Source organism: Lagenorhynchus albirostris, chromosome 20 (genome assembly GCF_949774975.1).
Source record: "Lagenorhynchus albirostris chromosome 20, mLagAlb1.1, whole genome shotgun sequence".
Classification (NCBI taxonomy): Eukaryota; Metazoa; Chordata; class Mammalia; order Artiodactyla; family Delphinidae; genus Lagenorhynchus; species Lagenorhynchus albirostris.
Window position 1 is genome coordinate 11,388,734 of NC_083114.1, and position 22,557 is coordinate 11,411,290.

The following is a 22,557-nucleotide window of genomic DNA, read 5'->3' on the forward strand; positions in this document are numbered from 1 at the left end:
TTTTTGATGTGGACCATTTTTGAAGTCTTTATTGAATTTGTTACAATACTGCTTATGTTTTAGGTTTTTTGGCCGAGAGGCATGTGGGATCTTAGCTCCCTGACCAGGAATCAAACCCGCACCTCCTACATTGGAAGGTGAAGTCTTGACCATTGGACGGTCAGGGAAGTCCCAATAAGGAAGATTTCTCCTGAAATATATTCATGTATATTTATCAGAGAGGAAAATCTTCCCCAGAAATCCCCCAGCCAGCATCCCCTCAAGACCCTCCAGCCAGGTTTGAGCCAATGTCTGTGACCCAGCTGCAAGAGAAGCTGGGAAGGTGGGCCCCGTGGGAGGCTGCCTCCGTTAGTAAAGAAGAAGTAGGCAAGTAGCCGTTGTGTGAGCAAACAACATCTTTCACAGAAAGCTAACCACTTCGGTGCCCTACAAGAGGAAGTGACCACACTCCCAGGATAAGGGGGTGTCAGGTGACCCTTTATATTTGGAGGGTTTAAACAAGCCCCTGGTGTGGGTTCCCAAGGAGAAAAGGAAATACTGTCCTAACCTGGGGCTCCTGAAGCTAGCGGGCACACTAACTAGGGGGAAGTGTACAGGAAAGAGAGCTGCTACGCACTGAGAGCCACAGGCTTGGGATCTCAAGCCTGCAAGCCCCTAGCTGAGTTTAGCCGGTTTTCAAAAGGACACAACAGCATCCTTCACCAGCAAGTCCTATGGACTGGTTGGGATCAGGCTCCAATAGTGACACCATGTGGCCATAAGAAGCAACAGCAGTCATGAACTATTCCAGGCATAGTATAAACCCCCAAAGTTCATGGATAATTCAGGGTGGTCTAAAGATCCTGGATTTCTTGCTAATGAGACACATGCAATCATGAGTGATTAACTGGGAAAATAAGAGCTGTGATCATATTGTATCCCACATTATGGAACCGATCTTTTTTTTTTTTTTTTTTTGCTCTACGCGGGCCTCTCACTGTTGTGGCCTCTCCCGCTGCGGAGCACAGGCTCCGGACGCGCAGGCTCAGCGGCCATGGCTCACGGGCCCAGCCGCTCCGCGGCATGTGGGATCTTCCCAGACCGGGGCACGAACCCGTGTCCCCTTCATCGGCAGGCGGACTCTCAACCACTGCGCCATCAGGGAAGCCCAGAACCGACCCTTTTTATAAAGCATATACCCAGGGCAAAAGTATAGAAGCATATATCCCAAAGAGTTAACAGTATTTATCTCAGGCTCCTAGAATTATAGGTACTTTTTTTCCTTTCTTTTTTTTTCTTTTTTCTTTACTTTCCAATAGTAATAATAGCAAATATTAAATAGTACTCACCATGTGCTGGACCCTGCCAACTACCTGTGAGTTGGGTATGATAATTATACTTATTTTTTAGAATCAGAAACAGCCCCAAAGAGGCTAAATAACTGCCCCACCTGGTTCTGAACTCTGTGCTCCTCTCCTTTTTGCTATACTATCTTTTTCTTTTTTTTTTGGTCATGCTTACGGGATCTTAGTTCCCCAAAAAGGGATTGAACCCAGGCCCCAGTAGTGAAAGCACTGAGTCCTAACCACTGGAACGCCAAGGAATTCCCTGTACTACCTTACTGTCTCATTTGTATATACTAAATTTTCTGCAGTATCTCACTTACATAATAATATTAAAAAAGAAAAAGTAGTGGCCTGTATAGTTTTTATGATCACACCAAAAAATAATGCTATGAAACAAAACAAGATAAACATGACCAACCATGTGCTATACCTGTGGCTGAGGCAGGGTCAGGGCTGCCGGTGCTGCATGGGTGCAGCTACACCAGAAAGGTCAGGATTTTGTGACTGCAGAAGCCCACTTCCCCTCTTCACCTGGGCTCCCCTGTTTTGTTTTGTTTCTTTTTTGGCCATACCACAAGGCTTGCAGGATCTTAGATTCCCACTCAGGGATCAAAGCTGGGCCCTAACCACTAGACCTCCAGGGTATTCCCTGGGGGTAGCAATTTTGAAAATTCCTCCTTTCCCTTGGAAGCTATGAATACAAGGACTAGCAGTTAATAGGGACCTAGCCCTGGTGAGTGGTGGGCCTGAACTGGGGGCAGGGTGAGGCTGAGGGAGGCTGCCAAACTAAAGGGAAGATGGGAAAAGAGAAGGAAAGGAAGAAAGAGAGAGGGAAAGAGGAAGTGGGCAGAGACAGATGAAAAAAAGGAAGGGAATTTTCTAAACTTTCCCCATCCCCGGCTCTCAGTGTTCCCTGAGCTTTCAGTATCCACCCATTGGGCTCATGATACCACCTCCTACTGGTGTTTCCAAACTCCACTCAGAGGTCACCTCCTCCAGGAAGCCTGCAGGCTTGGCTGAGTACTTATCTTTATCCTGAAACTTACTGCTCATTATTGGGATTTTTCTCTCTTTCCCATGAGTCAGTAAGCCCCTTAAAGGAAAGGCACTCTTTCTGCCTCCTCCAGAGTCTGGCCCAGGCCTTAACCAGAGCAGCAAGACAGAATGGATGTTCTGAATGAGTGAATGAAACATGCTTCTTAGGCAACCAGCTGCACCAGCCTGGGACTAATTATTTTCAGCAGAGGTATTTCTTTTTTTGTTTGTTTTTTTAAATTTATTTATTTATTTATTCTTATTTTTGGCTGTGCACTGGCTTTCTCTAGTTGTGGCAAGCGGGGGCTACTCTTCATTGGGGTGCATGGGCTTCTCATTGCGGTGGCTTCTCTTGTTGCAGAGCATGGGCTCTAGGCATGCGGCCTTCAGTAGTTGTGGCACATAGGCTCAGTACTTGTAGCTCGCAGGCTCTAAAGCGCAGGCTCAGTAGTTGTGGTGCACGGGCTTAGTTGCTCTGCGGCACGTGGGATCTTCCCAGACCAGGGCTCGAACCCATGTCCCCTGCATTGGCAGGGGGATTCTTAACCACTGAGCCACCAGGGAAGCCGCTCAGCTGAGGTATTTCTGTTGCTCCAGCCTTTACTAGCAAATAGCTAGAACTCTGTCCCCTTTTGAAAACATGACCCAACACACTTCTTTGGGGATCATGCAGAGGGTGGCGTGCTTGTGCACAGAATGTTCTCTCAAGTATAGGGCACCTAGGAGCTCTCTGCACACAAGGACACCTCTCTGTGGGGCTTCCGGCAGCCCTGGGGAAGCAATCCCTGTGCTAGTGTTCACAGCTCCCTTCCCTTTTGGCGTAGACCAGGATCTGAGGAGTGGAGCACAGCCTAAGTGGTTGCCTGAGCTGTACACGGCACCAGGGACTTCCCTGGTGGTCCAGTGGTTAGGACTCTGCGCTTCCACTGCAGGGGGCACGGGTTTGATCCCTGGTCAGAGAACTAAGGTCCCACCTGCCACATGGCGCAGCCAAAAATAAAAATAAAAAGTTAAGCTGGAGGCCCTGACTCTCTTGTTATTTAGGGCAATTTATTTTCCAGGGGCCAACCTAGACCCTCATGCAAAAAGACGCCTTTCTTCCCCATGTATTCAAGCATAACTGAAAGCGACAGGAGGACAAGCTGCGTCATGACTCCCAATGAAAGAATTTGGAGACCCAGGGACTTGAAGCTCGGGTTCTAGTTCCAGCTCTGCCTCTAGGTGTCCCGTGTCCAGCTGTAACACTCACACCACCAAAGAGAAGAAGGAGTTCCTGGCTCCTGGCTCCACGTGAGACTACCCCACCACCAAGCCACTGGAGAGATGAGGCCTTCATAGCTGCCCAAGAGAACAGACACTGCAGCAGGCAACTGCCTCACTCTTGACCACATTCCCCTGGCAACTAAGGGGGCAAGGAGCCCATGGTCCCCACACCAAGCAGCTTGAACTAATTATCTGTTGCTGCTTAGCAAATTATGCCCAAATTTTATGGCTTAAAACAATAATAATATTTTTAATTATAAGAATTATACACGGGGGGCTTCCCTGGTGGCGCAGTGGTTGAGAATCCGCCTGCCGATGCAGGGGACACGGGTTCGTGCCCTGGACCGGGAAGATCCCACGTGCCGCGGAGCAGCTGGGCCCGTGAGCCATGCCCGCTGGGCCTGAGCGTCCGGAGCCTGTGCTCCTTAACAGAAGAGGCCACAGCAGTGAGAGGCCCGTGTACCACAAAAATAGAATTATACACGGGACTTCCCTGGTGGCGCAGTGGTTAAGAATCCGCCTGCCAATGCAGGGGACACAGGTTCAATCCCTGTTCTGGGAAGATCCCACATGCCGCAGAGCAACTAAGCCCGTGAGCCACAACTACTGAGGCCACATGCCACAACTACTGAAGCCTGCGTACCTAGAGCCCATGCTCCGGAACGAGAGAAGCCACCACAATGAGAAGCCTGCGCACTGCAATGAAGAGTAGCCCCCACTCGCCGCAACTAGAGAAAGCCTGTGCACAACAACGAAGACCCAACACAGCCAGAAATAAATAAAATTTTTAAAAAATAATAATTATACACCATGACCAAGCAGGATTTATCGTAGGGATGCAAGGTTGGTTTAATATCTGAAAAATCAATTAATGTAATATATCACATCAATAAACAAAAATCATATGATCTCAACGGATGCAAAAAAAAAAAAAAAAGGCATTTAACAAATCCCATACCCTTGCCTGATTAAAAGCACTCAAACTAAGAATAGAATGGAACTTCCTCATTCTGAAAAAGGACATCTACGAAAAATCCACAACTGACATACTTAATGGTAAATGACTGGATGTTTTTCCCCTACGATCAGGAATAAGACCAGAATGTCTGCTCTCACCATTTCTACTTAACATTTCAGTGGAGGTTGTAGTCAGGGCAATTAGTTAAGAAAAAGAAATAAAAGGTACACAGATTGGAAAGAAGAATTAAAACTATTTCTAGTCACAGATGATATGATCTTTTATATGGAAAACCCTAAGGAATCCACTAAAGGACCTTTAGAACTAATAAATGAGTTCAGCAAGTTTACATTGTATTTCTATACACTTGGAATGAACAATCCAAAATGAAATGCTATATCAACTATATCTCATTTTTTAAATTTTTAAAAAGAATTTTAAAAAAGAATAACCAAATGAAATTGAGAAAACAATTCTGCTCACAATAGCCTCAAAAACTAAATAAAACAAAATAAGACACAAATGAACCTATCTGTGAAACAGAAACAGAATCACGGACAAAGAGAACAGACTGGTGGTTGCCAAGGGGGAGGGGGTTGGGAAAGGGATGGATTCGGAGGTTGGGGTTAGCAGATGCAAGCTTTTATATATAGAATGGATCAACAACAAGGTCCTACTGTATAGCACAGAGAACTGTATTCAATATCCCATGATAAACCAGAACGGAAAAGAATATTGAAGAAAGAATGTATAGAGACTTCCCTAGTTGTCCAGGGGGTAAGACTCTGAGCTCCCAATGCAGGGGGCCCAGGTTCAATCGGGAATTAGATCCCGCATGCATACCACAACTAAGAGTTCACATGTCTCAACTAAAAGACCCCACGTGCCACAACTAAGACCCATTGCAGCTTAAATAATAAATAAATAAAATTAATATTTTTTAAAAAAGAATGTATACATGTATAACTGAATCACTTTGCTATACAGCAGTAATTAACACAACATTGTAAATCAACTACTTCAATTAAAAAAAAAAAGTCACCCAGTCACTCTCTGTCCCAGCTTCATAGTTTAATGCTCTGCATGGCTCCTATCACTGTCTGCTAGTTGTTTTTTATTTTTTTTTAATACCTTTATTGGAGTATAATTTCTTTACAATGTTGTGTTACTTTCTGCTGTACAACAAAGTAAATCAGCTATATGTATATATATATACCCCCATATACCCACCCTCTTGAGCCTCCCTCCTGAGCCTCTCTCCCACCCTCCGTATCCCACCCTCTAGGTGGTCACAAAGCATTGCGCTGATCTCCCTGTGCTATGCAGCTGCTTCCCACTAGCTATCTATTTTACATTTGGTAGTGTATATATGTCCATGCCACTCTCTCACTTCGTCCCAGCTTCCCCAGATTTTTTTTTTTTTTGATGTGGACTATTTTTTTAAAGTCTTTATTGATTTTGTTACAATATTGCTTCTGTTTTATGTTTTGGTTTTTTGGCCTCGAGGCATGTGAGATCTTAGCTCCTCGACCTGGGACTGAACCCACACCCACTGCATTGGAAGGCAAAGTATTAACCATTGGACCACCAGGGAAGTCCCTGATAGTTTTCTTGTTTGTTTTCTTTCTTTCCCACGGTGGGTCTTAGCAGCTGCTGCTGTCACTAGTACCTGGCACTCATGCTGGGTTCATTCACATTTTAATAAAGAAGGGAGTGAATTGCTGTGTCACTTCTGGTAGGTCAGTGCTCTTCTCTGAACTTTCTCCATGAAATAAAGTTATGTGACTGGATAAGCTCTTTGCTTCTGAGGATCAATCAGCCTTTAAGGCAAATCAGAGTTATGACGGTCAGTGACCACCAGGTGTTGCTAAAGATAACTTCTTTGCTAAGAGTCAGATCCATGGCAGGGTAGTTCCAAGGCTGGACAGGAGGGCTAAACGGTCAGCTCACCACTATGAGGGTCTCCAAGAACACCTGGAGTCAGCACATGCTTACTAGAGGCAGGGGTCACCAGTGGCTCAGCCAGCCAGGCAAAGGCCCCAGGGCTGGGGCCTCAGTCTTCCCATCTGTCCATTGGGTGTAGACTCATTGTCCAGGTTCTAATTCAAATCCTTCCTCTGTAGCAGAATTGAGGTGGGAGGAAAGGAAGATGGAAAGGGGGAAGAGGGTACCCTTTTCCTCCTTCTTCTGCTCTCAGGGGCCCTTCTCTTGGGACAGGGACATGTCTTTCCCAGGGTGCGCTCAGGGTGCCCACACATTCAACAGGAAATCTCCTGTGACTGTGTGACTTCATTATCACCATGTCTGTGATGAGGCAGAAACAATCATGTTCCACAGAATTCCTCTTGTGTGAGTTGGGGAGATCCTGGAGGAGGAGGGGAAGTGTATTTTTCTAAACCAACAAATGTTAAGACCATTAGTAGCCAGGGTTCAACAAACACAGGCCACCAACCAGTTTTGCTAACAGGTCAGAGTCTGCAGACCCCTGGTTTAGAGGAAACCCTGTAAGGAGCCGCTTGGGGTCCCAGGCATCTATGAAACAGAAGAGCCTCAGGGAGAGGCACTGATCTGTGCAAGGTCTGCACTTTCTTCCTTCCGATAAAACACACACACAGAATAGGCTCAACACACTGCTATGAGTGTTGAGTCCAGGGAGAGATCAGTTTGGGTTCTGGGAGAGGAAGAAGAGAGGCAACCAGAAACAAGAGGAAATGCCTGGGGCTTGGGGCTTGTGACTCTTCAAGTCCCCAAGTTTTGGGACATCTCTGTGGTCCAGTGGTTAGGACTCTGTGCTTCCACTGCAGGGGGTATGGGTTCGGTCCCTGGTCGGGGAACTAGGATCCCCACATGCCGCGCGGTGTGGGCCCCCCCACCAAAAAAGACCCCAGATCTTCAGTGAGAATGAATTTTTCTGCACACATCCAAGTGGTCAAAATGGTTAACGCGAGAGGGGTTATGCCTCTTGCCAGAACGCTCATCCTCATCCTGATTCGATCCAGCCCCCAAAGAGAAGGGGGGCATCCTTTCAGGGGTATATTCAGACCCAGGACTGATGAAAGACTTGGGAACACAGCCTCCCGCTCCTTGTCAAACACCCATGGGCAAGAGGGGAGGAGCTGAGAAAAGGGAACCCTCTTGCACTGTTGGTGGGAATGTAAACTGATACAGCCACTATGGAGAACAGTATGGAGGTTCCTTAAAAAACTAAAAATAGAACTACCATACGACCCAGCAATCCCACTCCTGGGCATATACCCTGAGAAAACCATAATTCAAAAAGAGTCATGTACCACAATGTTCATTGCAGCTCTATTTACAATAGCCAGGGCATGGAAGCAACCCAAGTGTCCATCAACAGATGAATGGATAAAGAAAATGTGGCACATATATATATATATAATGGAATATTACTCAGCCATAAAAAGAAACGAAGTTGAGTTATTTGTAGTGAGGTGGATGGGCCTAGAGACTGTCATACAGAGTGAAGTAAGTCAGAAAGAGAAAAACAAATACCGTATGCTAACATATATATATGGAATCCAAAAAAAAAAAAGGTTCTGAAGAACATAGGGGCGGGACAGGAATAAAGACGCAGACGACATAGAGAATGGACTTGAGGACACAGGGAGGGGGAAGGGTAAGCTGGGACGAAGTGAGAAGAGAGTGGCATGGAGTTATATATACTACCAAATGTAAAATAGACAGCTGGTGGGAAGCAGCCGCATAGCACAGGGAGATCAGCTCGGTGCTTTGTGACCACCTAGAGGGGTGGGATAGGGAGGGTGGGAGGGAGATGCAAGAGGGAGGGGATATGGGGATATATGTATATGTATAGCTGATTCACTTTGTTATGAAGCAGAAACTGACACACCAGTGTAAAGCAATTGTACTCCAATAAAGATGTTAAAAAAAAAAAGGCAGAATACAACTATACTCCAATAAAATCTAAAAAAAAAAAAGAAACCCACACACTTCAACTAAAGTCACAACCAAAGGGTGGGGTGGTAAGGGGGGGCAGAATAAAGCAAAGGCGAATTTACATATATATCTATCTAATCAGCTTTATTGATATATAATTCACATACCACACATTCACCCATTAAAATTGTACAGTTCAATGGTTTTTAGTCTTTTCAGAGTTACGCACCATCACCACGATCAACTTTAAAACACTTCCTCAGGGAGTTCCCTAGTGGCCTAGTGGTTAGGATTCTGGGCTTTCACTGCTATGGCCCAGGTTCAATCCCTGGTTGGGGAACAGAGGTCCTGCAAGCTGTGCAGCACAGCCAAAACATAAAAATAAAAATAATAATTATAGTAATAAAACACTTCATCAGCACAAAAAGAAACCCTGTACCCATGAACAGTCACTCCCCATTTTTCCCCAGCTTCTCCCCTTTACCCCCCACCTCAGCCCTGGCAACCACCAGTCTACTTTCTGTCTCTGTGGATTTGCCTGTTCTGGACATTTCATATGAATGGAATCATACATTGGCCTTTTGTGTCTGGCTTTGTTCACTGAGCATAGTGTTTTCAAGGTTCATCCATGTCATCACGTGGATCAGTACTACATTCCTCTTTATGGCTGAATAATATTCCGTTGTAGGGATCCACTATGATTTGTTTATGCATTCATCATTGATGGACATCGGGGTTGTTTCCACCTTTTGGCTATTATAAGTAATGCTGTTGTGAGAATTCATGTATAAGTTTTTGTGTGAACCTATGTTTTCAATGTATTGGGTATATACCTAGAAGTGGAATTGCTGGATCAAATGGCAGCTCCATTTTTAACAGCTTGAGGAACTGCCAGACTGTTTTCCACAGCAGCTGCACCATTCTACGTTCCCACCAGCAACACGCGAGGGTTCCAATTTCCCCACATCCTTGCAAACATTTGTTGTCTGCCTTTTTGATTCTAGCCATCCTGGTGGGTGTGAAGTAGTATCTTACTTACTGAAGTTTTTTTTTTTTTCCTTCAAATGCTTGGCTTTTTATTTATTTATTTATTTTTGGCTGTGTTCGGTCTTCATTTCTGTGTGAGGGCTTTCTCTAGTTGTGGCAAGCAGGCGGCCACTCTTCACCGCGGTGTGCGGGCCTCTCACTATCGCGGCCCCTCTTGTTGCGGAGCACAGGCTCCAGACGCGCAGGCTCAGTAGTTGTGGTGCACGGGCTTAGTTGCTCCGCGGTATGTGGGATCTTCCCTGACCAGGGCTCGAACCCATGTTCCCTGCATTAGCAGGCGGATTCTCAACCACTGTGCCACCAGGGAAGCCCTTACTGAAGTTTTGATTGGCACTTCCTTCATGACTAATGATGTTCAATATCTTTATGTAGTTATTGGTCATTTGCATATCTTCTTCAGAGAAAGGTCTACCCAAATCCTTTGCCAATTTTTTTTTTTCAAGGCCAATTTTTATATTGGGTTATTCTTCTCTTTATTGTTTGTTTTGTTTGTTGGTTTCGTTTTTGTCCACGTGGCTTGTGGGATCTTAGTTCCCCGATCAGGGATGGAACCTGGGCCAGGGCAGTGAAAGCGTGGAGTCCTAACCACTGGACCACCACCAGCGAATTCCCTGTCTTTCTATTGTTAAGTTGTAAGAGTTCTTTATATTTTCTAGATACAAATCCCTCATCACTACATGATTTGCAAAACTATTTTCCCATTCTCCCATGGGTTTTTTTTTTCACGTTTTTGATATTTGCTTTATATGTTTTAAGGATATATTATTAGGTAATACAACTTGAGAATTTTTCATCTTAGCAGGTTGTTCCTGTAATCACAATGTAGATATTCTTGTTTTTCCTCATAAATATTTTTTGTCTTAAATAATAGTTTGATATTTGTAGATATACACCAGCTTTCTTTTGGTTAGTATTTTCTATTTATTTTCAACCTTCCATATCCTTGTTTTAGATGTTTTCTCTTGTAAACAGCATGAATCTGGATTCTTTTTATAATCCAATCTGACAGCCAATCTGGCCAAGTTGGAGCATTTACAATTATCGTGACTCAGGCTAAACAGAGGTGTCTGCAATCTGCCGTGGGTTGGACAGGAGGAGGGAAAAGGAACTGCCATTTATCAAATGTTAGTTTTGTGCCAGCCCTGTGCCATGTGTGTCCCACAGGTGGCCTTGGTCAATGCTCACACTGTGTTGGCATAAATATCATTACTCCTTTTTTTTTTTTTTTCAGCACCGCGCGGCTTGCAAGATCTTAGTTCCCTGACCAGGGTTTGAACCCACATCCTCTGTGGTGAAAGTGTGAGTCCTAACCACTGGACCGCCAGGGAATTCCTGAAAGTTTTTTTTTTAATTGAAGTATAGTTAATTTACAACGTTGTGTTTTTATCAAGTGTACAGCAACACTTTTTCAGTTATACATATATATGTGTGTGTATATATATATATCCTTTTTCAGAGTGTTTTCCATTATAAATTATTACAAGATATCGAGTATACTTCCCTATGCCATACAGTAGGTCCTTGTTGTTTACCTATTTTATATGTAGTCGTGTATATATGTTAACCCCAAACTCCTAATTTATCTCCCCCACCATTACTCCTATTTTATAGAGGAAGGGATCAAAGTTCTGCACAGTTAAGTCACCCAAAGCCACACAGCTAGTAAGTGGCAGAGTCAGGGCTCCAGACCCCATCCCCACTACCTGCAGGGCATCCAGGAACCCTCCCAGAATGGGCAGGATCCAGCTGCGCCTTGAAGGTCAGATTGTGATAGAGAAGGAAGGAAAGGGTTTCCAGGCAAAGGGAACAGTCACAACTGTTGGGTGCCGACGTGCATCACGGTCAGAGGGTGAGGCCCCTGTTCCACTTAACCCAGGCCACCCACAGGTATAGAAATGTCTGTTCCCCACACTCACTCCCACCCCCTGGCATTTCTCCTGCCCATGACAGGCACAATAGGTCAGGCCGAGAGCTTTCACAGGAATCTGGCAAACAAGGCAATTCTGTTCCTGCTCCAGTTGTGTTCTGGGGAAATGTTTAACCCACTGAGTGGGGAGGGGGACTTGTAGCATTTGTCAATTGCCATGGTATAAATACTCCCATCGTGTCCAGACTTGCAACATCACTAAATACACAGCGCCTGCAAGCCCAGAAGATCCAGCTCCAGCCCACCACCCTACCTACTCCCTCCTGGAAAACTATGCCCAAAGGTATGCCCAACTGCTACTGGAGGCTGTGCCTTTCCAGTGGGGTGCAGATGCTTCACACCCCACCCCTCCTTCTCCTTCTCCAGCTGGGCTTGACAGTCTCTGCCCTTCAGGGAGCAGTAGAGAGACACAGCTGAAAGAGAGCACTGGCCCAGCGAGCTGTTGGAGACAACGGATGCACTGTGAGCGCTCAGGGGCACCCTTGGTGCACGCACAGCTCTGTGTGTGCCCGTGTTTGGGGGCTGCTCTTGAAGTTGAACCGGAACATGCACCTGTAAGCGGTGATTTTTTAAATGTGTTGTTTTAAGAGTACCTGTGGGGGACTTCCCGGGTGGTCCAGCAGTTAAGACTTTGGGCTTCCACTGCAGGGGGCGTGGGTTCAACCTCTGGTCAGGGAACTAAGATCCTGCATGCCATGTAGCCAAAAAGAAAAAAAAAAAGTACCTATGTGTTAATTATGCCCACAATTGTGTCTTAAGCTGTTAATGACAAGGGGCTTCTCTCTGCCTCAGATGTTCTGAACCCCTTCCCTGCTTCCGTCCCCATGGGCACAGCAACTTCATTCAGCCTGGGTCTCACATATGGCCCAAGACAAACCTAGAAACCTGTTGCAGGGGGATGGGCTGGGCCGGGTGAAGGTTCATGGGACACAGCTGAATCCTCAGGTGAGTGGGAATCATGGTGAAGGAGGACAGCAAGCTGGAGGAAGGGCAGGGGGCGGACACAGGCTGTCAGCAGGAGGCAGGCAAGGAGGGGGTGGAGCGCAAGTGGCAGAGCCAATGATTCAGGAAAGGGATGCTCAAGACCAGTGGAAGAGCCTTCAGTCATCTGCCTGCAGGCACCCTTGGTCCCACTGCGGAGGCTTGTGGGAGGCAGGGGATGGACACATGTCTAAATCAACCCAAGGGACCTGTGCCAGCCAACTACCAGCTGACTCCATCACTCAAACTGAACAGCATCTTCTTGGCTCCAAATCTGCTGGTGGACAGAGCTCCAGGGAGAGGCTTGATTCTAGCCAGGGAGAGGCTGAGTTCCCAGAAAGGGAACTGGGGCTGCTGTGTCACCTGAGGTCCCCAAATGCAGCCTCTCCATCCACACTGCCCCCAGGACTCCCCTCCCCTCTCCTCCCTTCCCTGCTCCTCTCTTCCCCCATCTCCCTGCCCAGCTCACTACACCCATCACTGGGCTGGTCAGAGTTTTCCCAGAGGATTGTTTGTAACCTGTGTGCATGTGTGAGTGTGCATGTGTACCTGCAGTGCATGTACAAACCCGTGTGTGCTTACTGTGAACACTCAAGTGTGCGTGTGCATGCACAATACCCCCATGTATGCCTGGACATACACACATACACGCCGTGTGTGCCTAGACCTTGCATCCTCCTCTTTGGGGGTTATTTTGCCAGGATTCCATATATCACCTACAATGGATGTTAAAATGGCAGCCACTCTCATCTAAAGTCCCTCAGGGGACTTCCCTGGTGGCGCAGTGGGTAAGACTCCACGCTCCCAGTGCAGGGGACCTGGGTTCAATCCCTGGTCGGGGAACTGGATCCCGCATGCGTGCTACAACTAAGAGTTCGCATGCCACAACTAAGTAGCCTGCGTGCTGCAACTAAGGAGCCCACGTGCCGCAACGAAGACCCGGTGCAACCAAATAAATAAATAATAAATAAATAAAGTCCCTCAGAAGTCACCGAGTTCAACCCTACCAGTGCTTCTCAGGGAGTCACTATTGGTATTTGTGAGGGTTTTGGTTTTGGTTTTGGTTTTGGTTGCACTGCGCAGCTTGTGGGATCTTAGTTCCCCCACCAGGGATCAAACCCCGGCCGTTCAGCAGTGAAAGCTTGGAATCTAACCACTGGAGCACCAGGGAATTTCCACTATTGGCATTTCAATAGAGATAATTCTCCTTTGCTGGGACCAACTCCCAAACCACTGCATGAGTTTAGTATTCCTGGTCCCAAAACCCTAGAAGGCACAAACCGCTAGTAGCGCTCCAGAAATGCCCTCACAAGTTTCCAACCTCTCGCGGAGGTGGGACAGTAGGGACCCAGGTGAGGACACCACAGGCTTTGTCAGTGGCTGGATTTTCTCCACAGAATCTCTGGAAAGTGTCAGGCCCCTGTGCTTAAACTCCCAAGAACTGCTAGCTGCCTACCTCCTGAAGCCATTCATCCCATGCACAGACAGCGCTACCTGAGAGAAGGTGCCCCATCACTAGTCCCACTTCCTCCCCTCAAGGGCCACCCAAGTGCTGACCCCACTCACCTGGGCCTCACAATGCTCCGAGGAGGCCAGGCCACAAACAGGTGGGCTGGATAGGGGAGGTTCCTGAAGACTCCGGAAGAAGAGAAGCCCGTCTGACCAGCAAGAAAGCTGTAGAAACAAGGTAGAGCTCTGAGCTCGGCCAGGTGGCAGCTCTCGGGCCTGAGGCTTCGAGATGCAGCAGATGCCCACAGATACTGAAAGGGCTGCCTTCTCTCCGGCCATCCTGTCTACTGCTGCTCCAGATGGGCGAGTGTGGTAGGTGGGGAGGAGGGGTTGCTGGGAACCGAAACTAAAGCAAAACAGCTCCCCACTCGGGCCCAGGGGGCCCAGCTGGGCTAGTGTGCTGTATAGCACGAGGCGGTGAGGGCGGGTGCCTCAGAGGGCTGGTAGTGTGTGCTGCCCGTGTCTTTTGAGGGACCTACGTACCCCATTCCCTTGGGTACGTGTTGGGGAGCCCAGCTGCCCAGGGACGACTTCACTGTGCCAATCGTCCCACACCCATCTGGAGCAGAACTTTTTTGCCCAATGTAATTCCTGGAACCTTCGTTTTTTGTTTTTTGGGTTTTTTTTTTTTGCCGAGCCGCAAGGCATGCAGGATCTTAGTTCCCTGACCAGGGATCGAACCCCCTACAGTGGAAGCACGGAGCCTTAACCACTGGACCGCCAGGGAAGTCCCTAGCATTCCTGATAAAAATACTTGAGAAGACCTTCTTCTCTGGAAGTTAGATGTATTCACACAACCATCTTCCATCTGGCAAACAGGCTAATGTTGCTTACCCAGATTTTTTAAGTCCAGCTTGATGACAATTAACTAAATTTTTTTCATATCAAATGTTTCTACCCAGAGGGAATCTTTCCACTAGATTTTTTCAAAGTATCTCCCTTTGCAGAAGGTTTGAAATAAAATTTTAACTTGGGGGGGGTCAAATCAGTGTATCTTCTGCCCTCTTGTCAGCTTAACATGACTACACTTTGGACACAGCTGCTTAGAGGAGAAAACTAAGAAAAAAAAATAACATTATCAAACCAGAAACTGAGGGGGAGATTATCCTTATCCACACCGGTATATATTCCTTCCTTCCTTCCTTCCTCTCCCTCCTTCTTTCTTTTTTTCTTTCTTTCTTTCTCCCTTTGTAAGCAGATAGGTTGCGGGGCGGGGCAGGGGGGTGTGGTACCTGGAGAAAGAGAACCAGGAATGGCTTTCTTGACATAAGAGAATCCATTTTGGCCAAAGCCATTTTGTAATCTAAGCCTGGACACAATGCTTGCCCTCAAACAGTTCTCAGTAATTAATGATCTTAAGGGAGGGAACTGCAGAAACAAGGGAGGCTGCCCTGAAACAGTGGTGCAGCCTCGGGGCAGGGTCCTGGTTCCTCAAGGGATATAGGTAATAACGCATCTTTGCGTTCTGCAGGAGCTAACGCCCCACCCAGGTGGAGGACGGAATGATGATGTTGACGCTCCTGACTTCAATCAACGAAGGCTTGGACTCTGCTGCCCTTTGCCCCAATTCTATGCTGAATTCTCCTGTGCTCTAGCGCCCTTGTAAATACACATGTACTCTTAGCTTAAAACTTCCCCAATTTTGCTGTTCTTGGAGACACTGCTTTGGGAGAGATCCCCCATGTTTTCCTTACGTGCTGCAAGTAATAAATCTTTCCTTCTCCCGATCTTTGGCTTGGTTGTGATACCCACCAAGAGGTGAACCCAGTTTTCAGGGACCACCTTCCCTTCTCTTCCCTCCCCTCCCCTCCCCTTCTCTACCCAGCTTTTCTCCTTTCTAGCTTTTCGGAAAGATTCCCAAAGGTTCCTGGCACTCCTTAAGCCCCAGGTAGCCTAAAGCACATCCCTCACCTCTAACCCCACTCCAACGGCGACCCTCCCCCCACCAGCAGCACGTGGCATATAAAAAGAAGAAAAACTCAAGTATCTAGCAGCCTCTGGCAACTGCAGGTGAGAACTTCAGGTGCGATCCAAAAGGATCCTGTGGGTCAAGGGGAAAATAAGGTTTAATTTACATAAGTTTTGACCAGACTTTCCCCAACCTCTGTCCACCCACCCCCACCTCCACTCCCCCACCCCACCCGCTGTAGGGGTTTCCAGCCCCTCCCCTCCAGCCGTCCCTGACCCACCGTCCCGGACCCACCCTCGGGCCGGGCTCCCAGTCCCCTGCCATCGAAATCCAACCCGGTCACCTTAGCCTCTGGCTGAGCGCACACACGGGGACACAGCCCAGCAGGAAATGTCAGGAACTGATCACCCCCACACGTTCACGCCCACTGGGGCATCGCCAGGCTCTGAGTCCCGCCCAGATCTTCATCCCAAGCCTGGGGCTCCGGCTCTCTAACCCCGGAGTTCCTGGAAGTCGGCCGAGAGGATGCACCCCACCTCCCCTCTCTTCCCTTCCCCCCTCCCTTCTTCCCCACGCCACACCCGGACTGAGTTCCGGAAAAGTCCCCGGGCCTGCCGAGTGGTCCTGCAGGCGTTCCCTCTCCCAGCTGCTTTCTTTATTATTCTAATCGACTGCTGGAGACACCCTTTGTCAACTGCCGAGAGCTATGCAAATGACCGCGGTTAGTATTGTCATTACTAAGAGGCGCTTGGTTTCAAAATCGCTTTGAATATTCTAGCACCAAATCTTGTGTGTTCCGGGCTTGGGGGCTTCCACCGCGTTGGCCTTTTTTCCTCTCTGTGAATTGCAGGGCGGAAGCCCACCCTTAGCCCTTCCTGCTCGGAGAGGAGGTTGTTTGACAAACTGAGTGGGGAGGGCAGATAGCTTGAACTTGGAGTTGGCCGGGCCGGGGCTCGGATTCTGCCTCTGCGCCTGCGTTACTGTCTGACCTTAGGCAAGTCACTTCGTGTCTCCGAGCCTCAGTTTTCTCACCCAGAGGGGACTGAACTCCCTCCTCAGAGGGTCGTCGTGTGGCCATGTGCCTGGCGAATGGAAGTAAAGCCCCAGGTGCCCGCGCACTAAAGGACCTGGGCCAGTGACAGGTCAGGTGGCAGTGGCTGTCTCCATCCGCTGGGGGAGGGCTGGCAGAGTTGCCAGATTTAGCAAAAAAAAAAAGTTTTTTAAAGAAAGTTTTTTTAAAAAATATAAATAAATAAATATTTATTTATGGCTGCGTTGGGTCTTCGTTGCTGCACGCTGGCTTTCTCTAGTTGCAGACGAGCAGGGGCTGCTCTTCAATGCGGTGCCCGGGCTTCTCATTGCGATGGCTTGTCTTGTCTTTGTCTGCGGAGCATGGGCTCTAGGTGTGCGGGCTCAATAGTTGCGTCGCACAAGCTTAGTTGCTCTGCCGCATGTGGGATCTTTCCCAACCAGGACTCGAACCCGTGGTCTCTGCATTGGCAGGCAGATTCTTAACCACTGCGCCACCAGGGAAGTCCCTAAATTTAGCAAATTTTTAAAAAAGGATGCCCAGTTAAAGGAGAATTTCAAATGAGTGGTTTTATTTTTGAAGTATATAAGTATGTCCGTCCCATACAATATTTGGGATATACTTATACTAAAACATTTATTTATTATCTGAAATTCAAATTTATCTGCAGACCCTAAAAGAGAGACTAAGGTACTGATAATGGGTTTCTTGTTGCCACCTGAGAGTTTTCATTTGGGACTGAGAACTCTGGGACACATGGGGTGAGAGCCTGTGGAAGAAACATGGGCTGAAGTAGGAGAAGGATCTAGAACACATGCCTGAAAAGCGCACTGGCCACCAGGCCTGGTTGACCTTCTGCTCTAGCCAGCAGCCTGGATGGGGGCTGGGGTCGGTGGACCCCTGTTTCCCCATTCCCCCCACCTCCAGTTTACCTGCTCCTCCTCCAGCTCTTGCTGGTCTGGCCACCAGCCCACTCCCCAACTCACATTCCCTGCACCAGAGGGACAGCAGGAGGCATCACAGAAGAAGCTAGACCCAGGTGGTAAATCAGGAGTAAAGCTAGCTGTGTGTTAATTGTCTTCCAGGAAACCAGACTCTGTCATTGCAGAAAGCCAGCAGCAGGACACGCCCCAGAGTTGGTTTAACCTGTTGTGGCCAGACTGGCTGAATTAACCATCCCTCTGTTGAACACGTGACCACTCCAATCCTATGACCACTGGGAAGACATTCATCCAACAAACATTTTTTCATCTCCTTTGTCCATCCCACAGGCAAGCTTCAACTCACTCCTCCTCTGCCATCCTGACTCCACCCCCATCACCATTCTGCCTCTCCCTCTTCCTCCGCACCTAGTCTGTCCTGTCTGTCTGGGTCTGTCCCAGGGCCCCACTGCTTAGCTCGGGCTCATCAGTGCTCACCTTGAACTACTGCAGCCTCCTCCCCATCTACCCATATACCCCAGCTCCATTCCCAATAAAAGCAGGTCTCATCTTGCCACTTCTCTGCTGCAACTCCTCTGTTTTGCATCAGTGGCCAAGACCCAACCCTCAGGGACAGAAAAGCCGGACAAACCAGGGTGCCTGAATAAAACATGCCTCTTCCAGTCACCCAGGAGAAGCTGTTACTCATCGCAGGTGAGGGGGCGGGGAAGACAGCTCTTGGGAGGGCTGGGGCCCAGGCTGTCCTGCCAGCTCTCGTCAGCTGAGGTGAGGAAGACAGGCACGGTGACTCAGGCTGGGGTAGGGGCCAGACCCCACTCCAGTTCCAAACTGTGTCTGTGTTTCTATCTTAGATGCTCAACCTCATTCATAACATAAGAAATGTAGATTAAAACTACAAGATACCATTGTTCACCTATCAGATGAGCAAGACAAAACAAAAAAACCAACAAAAGGGAACTCATGGGCTTCCCTGGTGGCGCAGCGGTTGGGAGTCCGCCTGCCGATGCAGGGGACACGGGTTCGTGCCCCGGTCTGGGAAGATCCCACATGCCGCGGAGCGGCTGGGCCCGTGAGCCATGGCCGCTGAGCCTGCGCGCCCGGAGCCTGTGCTCCGCAACGGGAGAGGCCACAGCAGTGAGAGGCCCGCGTACCGCAAAAAAAAAAAAAAAAGGGAACTCATGCTGGTCAAGGTGTCTGAAAACAGGTCCCACCGCGTCGTGGGTGGGAAAGCCAACTGGCACAACCTCTTTAAAAGGCCAACTCGTAATATCTATCAAAAACTTAAATATAAAAAGACAGATGTAGAGACAAACATATGGACACCGAGGGGGGAAAGCGGCAGGGGGTGGTGGTGGTGGTGTGATGAATTGGGAGATTGGGATTAACATGTATACACTGATGTGTATAAAATGGATGAGTAATAAGAACCTGCTCTATAAAAAAATAAATAAAATTCAAAACAAAAACAAAAACTCTTCGTCCCAGCAATTCCACTTCAGAAATGTACCCTACAGGTATACAGGTGCCAAAAGACGTACATAATATGCACCAGGATATTCACTGGACCACAGCTTTCATAGTTAATGTTTGGAACCTAAATAGGAGGGTCGTTAATAAATTATGCTTCAGCCATACAATTAAATATTACGTACTGTTAAAAAGAATGAGGCAGCTAGGTACTAAAATTAAGTGGGGTTTTTAAAAAAATTTATTTAATTTATTTTATTTTTGGCTGCGTTGGGTCTTCATTGCTGCACACGGGCTTTTCTCTAGTTGCGGCGAGTGGGGGCTACTCTTTGTCATGGTGTGCAGGCTTCTCATTGTGGTGGCTTCTCTTGTTGGGAGCATGAGCTCTAGGCACGCGGCCTTCAGTAGTTGCAGCATGTGGGCTCAGTAGTTGTGGTGCACAGGCTTAGTTATTCTGGGAGACCAAGAATAGAAATGGGAAGAAGACTTATTTTTTTGGGTGCTTTATGAGTTTTTGAAATATCAAATTAACCAAAATATTATGAAATATATATTTCATATGTATATTATGTATGTGTGCATGTATAAAAGAATTTTTAAAGTAGGGGACTTTTCTACCACAGTGCTCCATGAGAGAAGGTGATAAGCATATTAAATAGCTTCATGGCCCTGCCCCTTCCAGACCTCAGTCTTCCATCTATACAATGAGAGTTTGGGATGAGAAGACTGTTCCTACATTCTTTCTTTCTCTTTTTTTTAATAAGTTTTAAAATTTGTTTATTTTTGGCTGTGTTAGATCTTTGTTGCTGCCCACAGCCTTTCTCTAATTGTGGCGAGCAGTGTACTCTTCGTTGCAGTGCATGGGCTTCTCATTGCAGTGGCTTCTCTTGTTGCAGAGCACAGGCTTTAGGCATGCGGGCTTCAGTAGTTGTGGCATGTGGGCTCAGTAGTTGTGGTGCACGGGCTTAGTTGCTCTGCGGCATGTGGGATCCTCCTGGACCAGGGATCAAACCCGTGTCCCCTGCATTGGCAGGCGAATTCTTAACCACGGTGCCACCAGGGAAGTCCCATCCTGCATTGTTTCTAAATCTTACAGCTAACCAACCAAACAAGTACTGTGCTGATGTAGTGGCCATAAGATGACATTTTATGGGCTGAGGAAGTATAAAATGGCATTAGTGGGGCTTCCTGGTGGCGCAGTGGTTAAGAATCCACCTGCCAATGCAGGGGACACGGGTTCGAGCCCTGGTCCAGGAAGATCCCACATGCCACAGAGCAACTAAGCCCATGCGCCACAACTATGGAGCCTGTGCTCTAGAGCCCACGAGCCACAACTACTGAGCCCGCGTGCCTAGAGCCCATGCTCCACCACAAGAGAAGCCACTGCAATGAGAAGCCCGTGCACTGCAACAGAGTAGCCCCTGCTCGCCGCAACTAGAGAAAGCCCCTGCACAGCAATGAAGACCCAACACAGCTAAAAAATATATATATGTGTATATATATATATATATATACACACACATATATATATATTTTTAAATGGCATTAATGAGGGACTTCCCTGGTGGTCCAGTGGTTAAGACTCTGCACTTCCACTGCAAGGGGCCCGGGTTTGATCCCCGGTCGGGGAGCTAAGATCCCACATGCTGCAGGGTGTGGCCAAAAAAATGAAAAATAAATAATAAAATGGCATTAATGAAACTAGGAGGCAGTGCCCATCCCTTGATGGACAGGGTCACTCCTCTGGCTCCGGAGCAGGTGATCATGGGAAAGCTGCATCTGCCTGCACTGGGCACCTGTCTCTCCTGCAGACATCTGTTCCCCAGGGCTGGGCAGCTTCTTCCCTCCCATCACCTGTCTGCTTCTCCTCCCATCACCTCTCTGCCCACCTACCTCTACCCCTGAGGCCCTTGGCTGGCCCAGGGGAGGAACTAAAGATAGCAGTGAAACAGGTTCTGTGGGGCAGAGGGAAGGTAGGTGCCTACCTCCTCAGTGACTGAGGTCCTGGCCTCCCTCTGCCTCCCTCCCTAGTGGATCAGGCTCTACCTAGTTTAACCTGCCTATGCACTCCTCCCCACCTTCCTAAGCCCTTCCAAAGGAGGCAGCTCTCATACTTGCTAGAGCTTGACCCACCCAGCTCCTTCCCCTAGCCACGCCTCCTCCTTTAACAGAAGATGTCTGTGCCTGAGGCTGGGAGACCTGAGATGCCCGCTATGTTGAGCCTCCCTGGGAGGTGAGGGGCGGCAATCTGAGCCTTCACTCAGAGGCCCTAGTTAGCAGGAAGCCACCTCCCTCCAAAGCCTCCTGCTGGGCTCAGCACTGGCCTTTTCTCTTGATACGGGAGCCAGAGGGAAAATACATGGGAGTCCTTGGAGCTGAGGCTGGACATGTTTCCTGCCCCTCATTCTCTCTCCCTTCCTCCCTGGGTTTTCTTCCTAGATTAGCCCTGGCTCCCTGATGAATCTCTCTCCTTCTTGGGGCCTCATAAGTCAACCTGCAGGAAGAGAGGCTTGGGCCCAGAAAGTTGCCTGTTACCAGATGCCCGCAGGTGGTTCTGATGCAGGTGCTGCGTGGACAGGCTTAAAGAAGCGGCCCTTTTGTACATTTCGGAAAGGTTTTGTCTTATGTTCCTCCTGCGTGTGCCTCCAGAAGCCAAGGGTCTGAAGTTAGCAAGCAGGAGGCTGGGGCTTCTGGGAACAAGGCAGATGATCCTCTTGGTGGGTCTCGACCCTGAAAGCTGCTGCCCTCATTGGGCTTCTATCTGAAGCCTGAGAAGGAAGCCAATGAGAAAAGGAGAGCAGAGGCAAGCAGAGAGAGAGACAGAGATCTGCCAAGGCCTAGGGACATCACTGGAACCCTGATTTAGTAGGGAAGCCAGCCCAACTCTTGGAGTCAGGGGACCCAATACATCCTTAGGCATTAGGGTTAAGTGTTGGGTGATTCTGGTTGTTTGCAATCAAAGAATCCTAATGGACACACCAATTCTATTCACATTTTTAATAGGAAGGTAATGGCGATTAATATAGTAGGGAGAGGGAATTCCCTGGCAGCCAAAAAAAAAACCTCAAATATAATAGGGAGAATTACATGTAAATTTCTATCAAAACAACTTAGAGAAGAGACCTTCAACAAAGTAATTATCCTCTCTGAGACTCTGTTTCTTCATCAGTAAAATGGGCATGATAATACTTACTTCAAAGAATGTCAGGACTAAATCAGATGACCCAAACAATAAACACTGTGTGTG

The 22,557-nt window shown here is 47.9% G+C and overlaps 1 protein-coding gene and 1 long non-coding RNA gene across 2 annotated transcripts in view; one reads left to right on the forward strand and one right to left on the reverse strand.

The window, feature by feature from the left end:
- Positions 1 to 15,722, reverse strand: part of SPNS3 (SPNS lysolipid transporter 3, sphingosine-1-phosphate (putative)) — a 67,578-nt gene extending 51,856 nt beyond the window's left edge. The window contains exons 1-3 of the mRNA XM_060133430.1: positions 15,196 to 15,722; positions 14,021 to 14,128; positions 12,067 to 12,139 (exon numbers count right to left, since the gene is read on the reverse strand). Coding sequence (XP_059989413.1) covers positions 12,067 to 12,139; positions 14,021 to 14,128; positions 15,196 to 15,258 — 244 coding nt within the window. The 5' untranslated portion in view covers positions 15,259 to 15,722. The remainder of the gene's footprint in view (positions 1 to 12,066; positions 12,140 to 14,020; positions 14,129 to 15,195) is intronic.
- Positions 15,723 to 16,314: 592 nt separating this feature from the next.
- Positions 16,315 to 18,413, forward strand: LOC132510645 (uncharacterized). Its single transcript, XR_009537385.1, has 2 exons — positions 16,315 to 16,593; positions 17,988 to 18,413. It is a non-coding gene; the product is annotated as an uncharacterized LOC132510645 (long non-coding RNA).
- The last annotated feature ends 4,144 nt before the right edge of the window (positions 18,414 to 22,557 follow it).